The sequence below is a fragment of the Maylandia zebra genome, linkage group LG13 (assembly GCF_041146795.1).
Source record: "Maylandia zebra isolate NMK-2024a linkage group LG13, Mzebra_GT3a, whole genome shotgun sequence".
In the NCBI taxonomy this organism is placed as follows: Eukaryota; Metazoa; Chordata; class Actinopteri; order Cichliformes; family Cichlidae; genus Maylandia; species Maylandia zebra.
The window spans coordinates 17016403-17029514 of record NC_135179.1 but is presented as its reverse complement, the minus strand read 5'-3'; the positions used below and the strand labels follow the sequence as shown (position 1 = coordinate 17029514).

General features: G+C 40.4%; 1 protein-coding gene across 1 annotated transcript in view; it reads left to right on the top strand.

Annotated features, from left to right (window-relative positions):
* The window catches only part of spock2 (SPARC (osteonectin), cwcv and kazal like domains proteoglycan 2), a 38848-nt gene that overhangs the window by 16873 nt on the left and 8863 nt on the right, over positions 1-13112 (top strand). The window contains exon 2 of the mRNA XM_004551653.6: positions 590-635. Coding sequence (XP_004551710.1) covers positions 590-635 — 46 coding nt within the window. The remainder of the gene's footprint in view (positions 1-589; positions 636-13112) is intronic.

Here is a 13112-nt window from a genome sequence, read left to right as displayed (position 1 = left end):
TTGCACTTTTCTTCTTGACTAATATCGACTCTTTTCTCTCCTTTTGCTGTCATTTCACCAGGAGGTAGAGGTCAGTTCTCTTCACTTTTTGTACAGCTCTCTTATAGCCGCCTTTTGTCCAGTGTCTTTTGCATTCATGAGTAATTTCCTTGTCTCTTTGTGTGTCTTTATCTTTGCCTCACCATCCATCTTTTCTCCCTTTTTTGCAAAATCTCTTTCAATTTGCCAATTTTAATTAGAGTGATTAATGTTATAATTAAACAGGGGTAAAAAGGCAGAGCATTTAAAAGGCAGCTCACCCCTGATACCATATGTCTCGAATATAGGCAGAGTGTGCAGATTTGTTGATCTCATTTCCATAAAGAATGTACAGCCACAGTCTCTGGTGTGACTCACTTAGCTAATTATCATTCCAGTGTACACATTATAATCAGTGTCCAGTGATAATGTAAACTACATCACTTCTCCACTGTGATGTGGAGTGTAGCAGTGTTCATGCTGTAGCAACACTGTGCACTCACTGTGAATTACCTGACTCTGTTGTCTTGGCAGCAGATGGTAAAGTAGTGTTTTCTTCCTCTTTCTGCAGGATGACTACGTGCGTACCTGGGATGAAAATCAAGGTTCTAATGACAGTAAGTTTCACAACATCTTGTTCCTTCCTGTGTGTGCTGCTGAGAGATGCTGAACATAAAAGCGTCTTGTTGAATTTTGATAGCTTACAAATGGCTCATAGAAGTTTTAGGACCAAGTTTTGCTTTCATAGATGCCTTAATTCTTGGCAGCATAGATTCACCAAGGTGCTGGAAACCCTCCTCAGAGACCAAGGTTGCCCCATGCTTTAATGTTGTTTATACTAAATTCAGGGCCTATCATCAAAATGTTGCAGCACATGTCAAGACTCATCAGACCAGGCAATGTTTTTGTCCAATTTTGATTAGGCTGCACGAATCTTAGCCTCAGTTTCCTGTTCGTAGCTGACAGGAGGTGCACCCAGTGTTGTCTTCTGCTGCTTGTAGCCCACCACCTTCAAGGTTTGATGTGTGTTCTACATATACTGGTTGTAATTAGTGGTTATTTAAGTTAGTGTTGCTTTTCTGACAGCTTTTAGCAGTCTAGCCATTCTCCTCTGACCTCTGGGATCAACAAGGCATTTTCACCCAGAGAACCCAGAGAGTTTTCTGTGTGGGGAAATCCCAATGAGCAATTTCTGAAATACTCAGACCAGCCTATCTTGTGCCATGCTACGTTCAAAGTCACCAAAATTGTCTTTCTTTGCTATTCCAATGCTAAGTCTGAACTTTATATGCCTAAATGTCATCTGGTTTATTAGTTATATTAAAGAGCAGTTGAAGAGGTTTACCTAACAAGGTGGCCTGTGAGTGTGCTTGCTTAATTAGAGAAAACAATAAATAACTTATACTCAGTGATCACTTTCTGTGTGATAATAATATATAAAATGGACCAACATGTATGACTATGCTGTTTTTAAGATTATGAGGAACATAAATATTATAAAAATGCTTATTTGGAGGGAAAGCCCTTTTGATGGTCTTATTGAGAGTTTCCTATAAATGTATTTAGGCTCAAATAAGGTTCTTAAGGCTTTTACAGTTCAAGTAAAAGATGAACTACTTTCATTAAAGCTAAATGTAAAACCACAGATTTGTAACTTGCTACACAATATTACTAAATATATACCGAGTGCTTCCTTGTTGCGTTTGTATCAGTCGTACGGTCTCATGTTTATCTTTAGCAATTAGTCATTTTTTGGCTTTCCATTGTGGAACTCCATTATGTCTGTGTTTCTCTGAAACATGATTCCATGCTCAGGCCTTTTCTGCAGTAAAGCTGCTTTCAGCTCAGTTTACAAAAGCCTCAGCAAGTATTGTGAAGCTCTGAAATACCTAGTTAGACGTAATAGTTCTATAGAAAGAGAAGCTAAAAGTTTCAATTTGATTACTGGCTTATCCGATCATAATTTAACCATGACTGCAAGAAATGCTGCAGTTACTCATACAAATGTTTTTACAAATGCATCACCATATATCTTAAGGCAAACTGAATGAACTGAAGGAATGGCAGAACAATATATACACTAATGCACACACCGAGGGCTAATCAGGGGAATCAGACACAGCTGGGGAAACAAGGCACAGAACAAATAAAAACCAAAAACTGGAACAAGGAGACACGGAGACAAGAACTTTAGTGAATGGATAAAAGTGAAGAACCGTGGAAAGGGAACTGTGAGAAAACAAACTGTGCTAACAGAGGATATACCCGGAACATAAGAGCAACCGAACACTAATGAAAAAGTGTGAAACCAGAATGGCCCGAAAACAACATGAAGAACCAGAAGCTCTGAAGAAAGAATGGAAATCAAAACCAAGACAATAACTCCCAACTCCTAAATTTCAAATACTAGTAAAACCCCAGGGAGAAAGCCCTGGTTCATGGCATCTTTGAACAACTTAATATCAGCATTTCGGGTTTGCATCACGTATGCTTTGGCTCTGTAACAGGGAAATTCAATTAAAATTGTCTTCAAATGAAGTGCTTACTTTAAAAACAAACTATGGAAAGGTGTAGTTTGAGTTTCCCAGTATTTTAATTTTCTTTAACGACATTTTACATGTAAACCATCTCAGCTTCAAACCGTCTTTTCACACTGTCTATTTCGCTGACTTACTTCTTTAGACTTATGCATCTTGAGCATAGTAGGTGTTCCTCAATGATCAGTGCTAGGCCCCCTTACTAATATGTCTGTATATGTATAATCTTTAGGGTTTAGTTGAGAAACGTTTTGGCCGTCGAAGCCTAAATTTGCGTACTGACATTCTAAAAAAGTGCAGAGAGGCAGGGTAGATATTGAAAGATCAAAAATTGTAGTTGTCACAATCTGCTGAGTGGCAGGCAGGATGTGGACCCAAATGCAGGACTCATCACACACTCAAAGAGGCAGCTTTAATTGTGCTGTAGCAAAAAATACACTAGAAACAAAAATCAAAAACCAGAGAACTAAAAACTAAGGACAAGGAACTAAGGCAAGGCAAGGCAAGGCAAGGCAAATTTATTTGTATAGCACAATTCAACAACAAGGTGATTCAAAGTGCTTTACAGAGACATTAGAAACAAAAACAAATAAAAAGCATGATTTAAAATTAATTAAAACAAGCAAACAAACAAACTAACTAAACACACACATTTCACACCTGTTCGCGCGATCTGAACCCTTATCGTAAGGGGAGCTACCAGTCCTTCTGTGGACGAGCTACTTTCTATTTTAAATTCCCTGAATTTAAAATACTCTCTAGACCCAGTCTAGACCCAGCTGGGGAGCTACCCAGAGCTCTAAACCCACTTAACAAACAAACAAACAAACAAAACAGTATATAAAATCAAAACAGATAAAATCAGAACAGTAGATAAAATCAGTAGTTAATGTAAGTTTTGAAATTTAAGCTTAACAAACAAACAAAACAGTATATAAAACCAAAACAGATAAAATCAGAAATAGATAAGATCAGTAGTTAGTGTAAGTTTTGAAATTTAAGCTTAAAAGTGTGGATTTGGTGCTTTATTTAAATGCAGCTGAGAACAGGTGAGTCTTCAACCTGGATTTAAATAAACTGAGTGTTTCAGCTGATCTGAGGCTTTCTGGGAGTTTGTTCCAGATATAAGGAGCATAAAAGCTGAATGCAGCTTCTCCGTGTCTGGTTCTGACTCTGGGAACTGATAAAAGACCGGATCCAGATGACCTGAGGGATCTGGAAGGTTCATACTGAGTCAGGAGGTCACTGATGTATTTTGGTCCTAAACCATTCAGAGCTTTATAGACCAGCATCAGAACTTTAAAGTCTATCCTCTGACGGACAGGTAGCCAGTGTAAAGACCTCAGAGCTGGACTGATGTGGTCCACTTTTTTGGTCTTAGTGAGGACTCGAGCAGCAGAGTTCTGAATGAGCTGTAGTTGTCTGACTGATTTTTTAGGTAGACCTGTAAAGATGCTGTTACAGTAATCAAGCCTACTAAAGATGAATGCATGGACTAGTTTTTCCAGGTCCTGTTGAGACATCAGATCTTTTATCCTTGATATATTCTTGAGGTGATAGTAAGCTGACTTTGTTATTGTCTTAATGTGTTTTTCTAAGTTTTGGTCTGCATCCATTACTACACCCAAATTTCTCTCCTGGTTTGTGGTTTTTAGATGTATAGATTGAAGTTCTCTGGTGACCTGTAATCAGTCTAAGACACTGGGAAACTAGAAACTTTAAACTAGAAGCGAGGATGACGAGGAACATGGAGGAAACACACACACACACACACCACAGAGCACATGGGAGTGGTACGACGCAACAACGGACAGAGGGACAGGAATAGCAAGGGAACAAGACACGGGAGGAGAGAACAGCACAGGACAGGACTATCAAAATAAAACAGGAAGCATGAGACAGGCACGGAGACGTGGACTTGTCAAGGAGACACGACTGACTGGGGAGACACAGGAGATGAACAAACACAGAGATTAAACACAGGCTGGGATAAACACTAAGAGAGGAAGAACTGAGAACTAAAGAAAACCAACAACAATAATCAAAGATTATAATAACAGAACAGAAACACAAATCCTGGATCGCAGACCTAGTACCGTGACAGTAATAAGCACAGAGCTAATCTGCGCTTGTAAATCAAAACTCAACATTTTTTGTAATAAAATAGTCTGCTGGACAAGTAGTCAGCCAACTGGCCTCCTTATGAAAACTCTGCCTTCCGTTATAGTGTCATGGAGTAGATTTAATAATGTGTGCTGAGCTAAAGAAGTTAACTAATGCTATCAAAAGGACAGTAAAGTTGCTTTTAATTAAGGGTGAGAAGATTGATGTGGTTTCTAAATTGACATATCTCTGGCTCAAATGCAAATTTTAAGAAACATGTCAAATTAAAATAGCCACTAAATGTAACTTGGCTCTTTCTCAACAAAATAAAAGCCAAAGCAAACCACTAGAATCTTTGCTCAAAAAAAATGGAAAGAAGCCAATTTAACATCATCACTATAAAATCTGCCCACTCTTGGCTCTTTATTGACCTGTGTTATATTTGTTTGGACTGGTATTCAAATATTCTTGCTTATAATTTGTCTGATACATTTAAGATGCCGACAAAGTGCGTATGTGTGAGTGTGTTTTGTCTGGTTAGTTTCGTCTCACTTGCTGTTGTTGTATCGCTCTGTGGACATTTTAATTGTTGGCCTGCCTGGTCACAGTGGAAGAAAACAAGCCTTAGGCTAACTATTCTGCAATGAATCAGATAGTAACATTGGTAAATAATGTTGTAACAAATAAAATGAAGAAAAAGAAACCGACTAGACAGGATTGCATTTTTTCTGTATGTGTTAAAGGAAAGACGGGCAACTCTGGACTAGTATCATTAAGGTTACAAATGAGGCAGTCCAAAGCAAAACACCCCTTTAATGCTTCTTCTGTAACCCTGACACAACCCGATACTTTATTTGCTCAAAGAGAACATATTCTGTTAATACGTAAATGTCCAGGCCCCAGTGAAACAGGCTATTACCCTGTAAGATTTATTTATGGGATCTTAATGATAACACAAAACGCACACATATTACCCACCAGAATCCAAAGTATATCCAATTATCTCAAAATAAAACTATATTCATGAAACCTCCCAGGCTTTGTATAATACAGTAATGTATGTGCATGTAAAAAACCTTTTCCTGTACTCAAAATGTGTCATAATGCATTCATTATTCAGGCATGAATATAAATCCATGCAAAACGAAGAAATCCCTGCGATGGATGCTTTTGCAGTGAAAGCAAAGCTGCAAGATTGATTGAAACGGAATGTCATTATATGGCTGTGCTGCTGCACGATCCGTGGCCTGTATTTGAACTGTAGCGCTTTCCAGATGGTCACCGGTTCACCATATTAGACAGTGTTGCCTGTGTTTTTGTGGTTTTATTTTTATTCCGGGGTCAGACATGCACTTTCCACAGCTGTACTGATTCCTTGGCGAAGATGCTGAAAGATGTTTGCACTCCGCTTGAGCGGATCTGATGTGACTCCCACAGGAAATGCTAAACATTGGCTCGACTTCCACCCATCATCACTTCGCTCTGCTTCCTCGTTTTTCCTCCATTTACACTCCAGCAGGAGCCGCGAGTGGAGGCAGAACAATTGAGGTCTCCTCCTTAACTCCTGCTGCAACTCCAGCCTTAATTGAGCCGGTGCCAGATGAAGTCATGACATGGAGTTTTGTCCTTAACCACTGTCACTAGATTTGCAGCCTAAATGAAGTCAGCTGAATAGCTGAGTCCATTAGCGGAATTTCCAAGGACTTAATGAAGGACTAATTATTGTTCCCAATGGCTGAGAGGTATAAAAGCATGAGAAGACAGTGAGGCAGAGGTGTGAAGCTAATATGCCTTGATTTAGTGTAAAATGACTGACATCAGCTTTATTCCTGCCAGCTCTAAGGCACTCTGATGATCAGGAAATTGTGGACTGTGGGTGAAGGCAAGTTGGTGTATGAGAGTGTGATAGGATGCTAATAGAAATATCTTATACCCTGTTCATCTGTAAAAAGGAAATATTTTATTCAGAAGGAAGAATGCAAGGACGAGAACATTTACTGAAAATGCACAAAACATTACACACTCACTTTGTTAGTTACAACTTGCACATACTAGGTTGGGACCCCCCCTTTGTCTTTAGAACTGTCTTAATGCTTTATGGCATCGATTCAACAAGGTGCTGGAACCATTCCCAGGTTATTGTTCCCCATTGACATGACAGTCTCACACACTTGCTGCAGATTTGTTGGTTGCACATTCGTGATGTGAAAGTGCTCTGTTGGAATAAGACAGGGGTGTCCAACTCCAGTCCTCGAGAGCTACCGTCCTGCAGCTTTTAGATGCATCCCTACTCCAACAGAGTAGCTTCAGAGTAACTTCAACATGTTGTGTGTTCAGAGATGGTCTTCTGCATATCTTAATGCAGTGGTTGCCAAAAATTATACAACTGTGAGATACTGTTTGTCCGTGATTTGAACCGGGGGAACAAATTGTGGCAGGATCAGCCTGATATTATTTGTATCCCACTGTAATTTTACTACATAAAGAGCTAACATTGCCAACATTTCAGTATAAGAAGTGTTTGTGAACTAAAAATCAAGAATTGTGGGATACTGTTTGTCCATTACTTGGACAGCCCAGAGCATGCTCCCGACGCAGGGGAAACAAATACTTTCGAGGATCCCGACCTGGCACCGCTGTTGTTCAGTTGAAGCCAAAGGCAAGATATGCTTCATCATATTTTATAGTCTTTGGTTTGGAAGAAAGGTGGTTTGGAAGCATATGATCCTTGATCCTGTGCTTTGCGTTTGTGTGGGAGCCCCATCAGAAACCTGCCCATTATGCTAGCAGTGTCCAAGAATTCTGTTTTTTTTTAATCCCCCCCCCACACACACACACACACAATGGCTCTCCCCCACTTCGGGAACCACTGCCTTAATGTAGCAAGTGGTTATTCAGCAGTCTGTACTCAGACCAGCCCTTATGGCACCAACAACCATGGCACGTTCAAAGTCGTCAAAATCATCTTTTTTATTCCCATTCTTATGCTTGGTTTGAACTTCAGTGAGCTGGCTTTACCATGTCTCCATGCCTAAATGAATTCAGTTACTGTCATGTGATTGGTTGATTAGAGCAGTTGAGTAGGAATGCCAATCACAGTGGCTGATGAGTGTACATCCAAACTCTAAGGCAGACCTTCCCAAAGTGTGGGGCCTGCCCACTAGGGGGGGCGCAGAGCCATTGCAGGGGTGGGGGGGGGGGGATGAAAAGGGGGGAAGAAAAACAAAACGCTTGGACACTGCTAGCACGGGGCGCCCACAGAAACGCAAAGCAGGAGATGAAGCATTACAGCGAAGAAAAACCCTAAACAAGTACCGAGTGCGCAACAACGTAATGTGAAATTCACAGAGAAACTCGCGGATTCTTCCACTGACCGCTGCGGCACACCTGCACCAGGGCACACCTCCGCCTACCCCACTCCTGCTTTACAGGTGAAAATAGAGCAACAGGACCGCTAGTCTTTGATATTATTTATTTTCTGCTGTGTTTTACTTGCATCTGTTTGAAAGACTGAGTGTAAACAAAAAAATATTAAATATGTTTCCAAACCAACTTCTTTCTAAGCCAAAGACTAGAAAATTTGGAACCACCAGTTCTTCAGTCACTACCTTGCACGACAAGCAAAGATTTCCAGTAGTACACAAGTGTCTACATAAAGCCACGGTAACAGTTGGGTTTTAATTCTCATTTAACTTGTTGCCATGGCAAACATAAAAAAATGAAATGTCATCTTTGAACTTAATCCTGAGTTTTTGAGGCTCTCGTCTTACCTATTTTGCAGTCAAACATACCAGCATACTGTGGATCAACTTCACAAGTGGCATTTGCGTCTTCAGCTTTTATGAAACTTTAAAATGCTTGCCTTAGGTTGTCAGATGAGTAGTATTCCACATCTTTCATTTCACACAGCATAAAACCCTTCATCTATTTCCCTTTCTCTCATTCTGACGCAAGTGTGTTATCTCCCTCCATTGATCTGCCTTCCTTTATGACTGGCCTAATGAAGCAAAAGAGTGAAAAGAGGAGATTTGTCCCTCTGAGACATCACTAAATCAGTGTGATGTCTTTACTCCGAAGCTCTGAGCCTACAGGCCTCATTTCTCAGCCGGGCTGCCCAGACTGCTACACTGCTTTGCAGAGGAAGACAGAGCTTTAGAAATGTCAACAGACAAGAGAGCCAAAGCCGTCAGACTGAGGTGGAAATTTGCATTCAGGAATCGTAGTAGCTGACTCCACTTTAGTCGATGCTGTCCCGAATGAGGGTGGCCAAGAGAGCTCACCGCAGCTTATTAAAGGACAGATAGATAAGACACAAGCTAATTAAGGAATTGTCTTCATTTATTTGACATTACATGCAAAGCACAACTAAGTACACTGTGAATATCTCTGATGGGAAAGTTTTCATTTGCATTGTCTTTGTTTGACTTGCGGTGTGTTTTTTTGTCCTGGTACTTTAGGAGATAATTGTGTGAAATTTAGTGATGGAAAAGGACCCCAAATTCAGACTCATGAGCAGGTGTCAAGTGAAAAGAACATTTTATTTAAGGCAAACCAAAATCCATCAGTAAACACAGGAACATGGGGACACTCTACAGGAACACTACAGACTGGGATGAATAGTAGCATGAACATGAAACAGGGTGAGACAACAAAGATCTATGGGGAGATAAGGGCTATATAAACACACAAGATAATTAATGAGATGTGGAATAGCAGGGAACACAATAGAAATTTATCTGAGAAACAAGAGAAAGTACTACAAAATGCAGCGTACACAAGGCAGGAGATCCCATAAATTCTGTTCCTCTGGACGTAGCATTTTCAGTTTTCCATCAGTGAAGGATTGGTAGGAGACTTCCAAAATACAATAGGAAGAACTGATGGAGACTATACATGGGGAACACAAGAGAGGCAGGGAAAACTGGAAGAACTCAACAGTAAGTGGAACAAAAACACAAAGCTAAAAGCACAATAACAAACTAAGAAACAAGCTGACTATAACCAGGAATCAACAGAACTCTGAAGTCCAAAACACAAAAGGCTGGGTGAAAGACTCAGAACCGAAACAAATAGTTAATCCCAATCTTAATATCATCAGATGGCTCAGTTGATACCTTTTCTCCACTTTGCTGTTGGCCCTACAAGCCACTTTGCAACCTGACGCAACCGCTGCATCTGCTCTGCCCGCTCTGTCATGTGCTGTGGGTCTTGCAGCTGCTCTAGCAAAACTAATCTATACATTTGTTTGACTAATGTTGGCCTCAGTGAAGTGTATATATTTGTGAGTAGGATCTGCAGTACATGTGTTGCAAAATGAATGAGTATTTGTCATTAATTTCCTTATGTTTTGCTGTTTCCATTGTCTAAAGCTGCACTGCAGTGATCTCTCTTTGTTGCTGTAAAAACAGGTCCAGGAAATCTACAGTTGATTTGTGCAACCCCACAAATGACTAAATTGGCATACTTAAAGACATTAAATTGTGGTAGGCAAACTGTTGTAATGTAAGGTTGCAAGAGTAATCAAGCACACACACCCTAACAATTAAGTGCATGTGTATAGCACTGATGTTTTTATGTATACCTTTAAGTGTACACTGGATTTACATATGCTGATCTAAGATAGAGAGGCCAATAAATGGTAAATGGACATTTTCTGGATATATTAAAGGCAAAGAGCATGGTGAATTTTGCTGAACCCACACTTTACAAGGACTGTTCCTCTAGAGCAGGGATTCAAATATAAGGCACGGGGGCTTAAATCGGCCCAGCAAAGTCTCCACTGGATGGCTTTGAAAAATAAAGGCCGAGATATACCCGCTATAATGGCCGATTAGGAAGCCAATGCAGTATTGTCCTGAAGGATCGGTGCCGCCATTCAGATAACATCGCTGCTAAAGTACGGCTATAGGAGGAGAAGAAGTCACAACTTGTCACGGCGAGTGAGGTGAGCCGTGTGGAGATGATCAGAGATGGGCAGTAACGCGTTACTTGATTACTTTTTTCAAGTAACGAGTAAAGTAAGGGATTACTATTGCAAAAACGGTAATTAGATTACTGTTACTTTCCCATAGGAACGCTGCGTTACTAAAACCGTGATTTTTTTTTTTTTGCGTGAACGTCTCATGACAGTGACGTAAGCGAGTGCGACGTTCGTGACAACAGCTGTGTGCAGATCAACAATGGATAATATATCAGTGCGGGAGAGAGTATGAGCGTGCAGCGTTTAAAGCGTGGAAGTACTGACCTTACTTTGAGTTTGATTCCATAAAAAGTGACAAAAACATTAGTGTCTGTTGTGCGTAGGAAGAAAACTTCTTTTTATAGCGAAAAAAAGACCCTAAACAAGCACCGAGTGCGCTACCACGTAATGGGAAATTCACAGAGAAACTCGCGGATTCTTCCACTGACCGCTGCGGCACACCTGCACCAGGGCAAACCTCCGCCTACTGCACTCCTGCTTTACAGGTGAAAATAGAGCAACAGGACCGCTAGTCTTTGATTTTATTTATTTTCTGCTGTGTTTTACTTGCATCTATTTGAAAGACTGAGTGTAAACACAAAAAATATTTTATTTAATATGCTGGAATGTGCAGAAAATAGGTTTAACTAATGTTTAACTAATTTCTTCAAGTCAGAGAATGGTGCATATAATTAAATTTTTGCTTGATGCATAAAGTTAAAAGATTAAAACTGAAAAAACAAGTTTAAAAAAAAAGAGACTTTTCCATTTGATTACATTTTGTATGATGGATTATGCAGAAAAAGTAGAATTGGGCTGAAAGATCTATCGCTTTATCACCTATTCAGGTTGTAAATCGTGTTTTTAAAAAGTAACTAAGTAACTAAGTAATTAATTACTTTCGAAAATAAGTGATCAGTAAAGTAACGGGATTACTTTTTTGGGGAAGTAATCAGTAATTAGTTACTGATTACTTTTTTCAAGTAACTTGAACAACACTGGAGATGATAAAGGAGGATCCTATCGCAGGCAGTCGTGAAGGTGAGAAGGTGGTTTATTGAACACAGAGCAAATAGCCTTCTGTCCCGTTTCTCTATCTAAACTGGGAACAACTAAACTACTGAACACAAACCAGGACCTGAACATGAGGGAGGATGGACAGAGGTAAATGACGGTGAAAGCAGGAAGAACACACAGATGAAGCACGGTGAATACACAGACGGACCAGCGACTACAATGGCTGTATCCCAATTCAGGGTCTGCAGCCTTAAAGTACGCAGCCTCAACGATCCTCAAGGGCCGCGTACTTAAAGACCGCTAAGGCCAGAAGTGCGAGGCTTGTGAAATGGGACGGTCTAGCCTCCATTGCGCTGCCCAGGTTGCCTAGCAACCATGATTCTAACAGCTGGAAACGTGTCATACAGCTTTGTTTGACAGAAATGAAGGAGAAAATCTTTTGTTCATTTGTTTGTTTCTACATGAGCTTTGATCATTCTCTGTAAGATTAAGCTCAGCTATTGAACGGCGTATATTTTAAAGTAAAGGCTGTAAAACCAAGTTAGTACAAACGTCACTAATGTCACATAACGTTGCCGACATGTGGCCAACAGTAATGTTTTAATGTTCTTTGTTATTAAACATTTGCACATAAATAAGTGACATAATATTCAGTACTTACTTAAAGTTTACTCTTCGGGCACCCCTCATCTGCCGTTTTTTTCGGCAAAATTATCCACACCCACCGCCGCGCTATGCATTCTGGGATATATTGGGCCACGAAGTCTACACCGCCACGTCCTTAAAATTCAGGGAAATTAAGGACGCATTTGAGGCCGCATTTCGAGCAGCCTTCGAATTGGGACAGCCTTTGTCGCGTCGCGGTGACGTAATCGGCCTTGAAAGGCGGCCTTTAAGGCTGCAGATCCAGAATTGGGATACAGCCAATGACAGGAGACACGACTGAAATACACTCAGAGAAACACAGGGAGATTACACACAGGTGGGGGACACAGCTGGAAGTAATTAACGAGACGAGGAAGGTAAAGGTAAAACTTCCTTGTCTCGTCTCGTTTGTCAAAATCGGCGCACGACACAAGCAATGCATCAAGCATCAAAAAAGCATAAGAAGGGCACATATTTAGGGTTTTTCAATTATAATACGTTTTGTAGCTTTTCCTGCTAATAAAACCTCATCCATGGCCGTTCATGCAGCACCAAAGTAAACAAGTCTTTCCGGCCCACTTATGATCAAAGTGAGCTGTATGTGGCCCACCATATATATGACATCGCTGCTCTAGAAGGTATTAATAAATGTAAGGGATAATGTGTTTAAAACAAGATAAAGACAATGGATAGACTGTTTTGTTTTTGTTGGGAAAATCTTGCCCTTTGCAAAATATCTCCACTGCTATTACCTTGTTTTTACTTTACAACAACCAGCGCTTCTGGCGCTCCCCCTACCAGGGACTCTGCCCAGCTCTTTGCACACAGTGCAC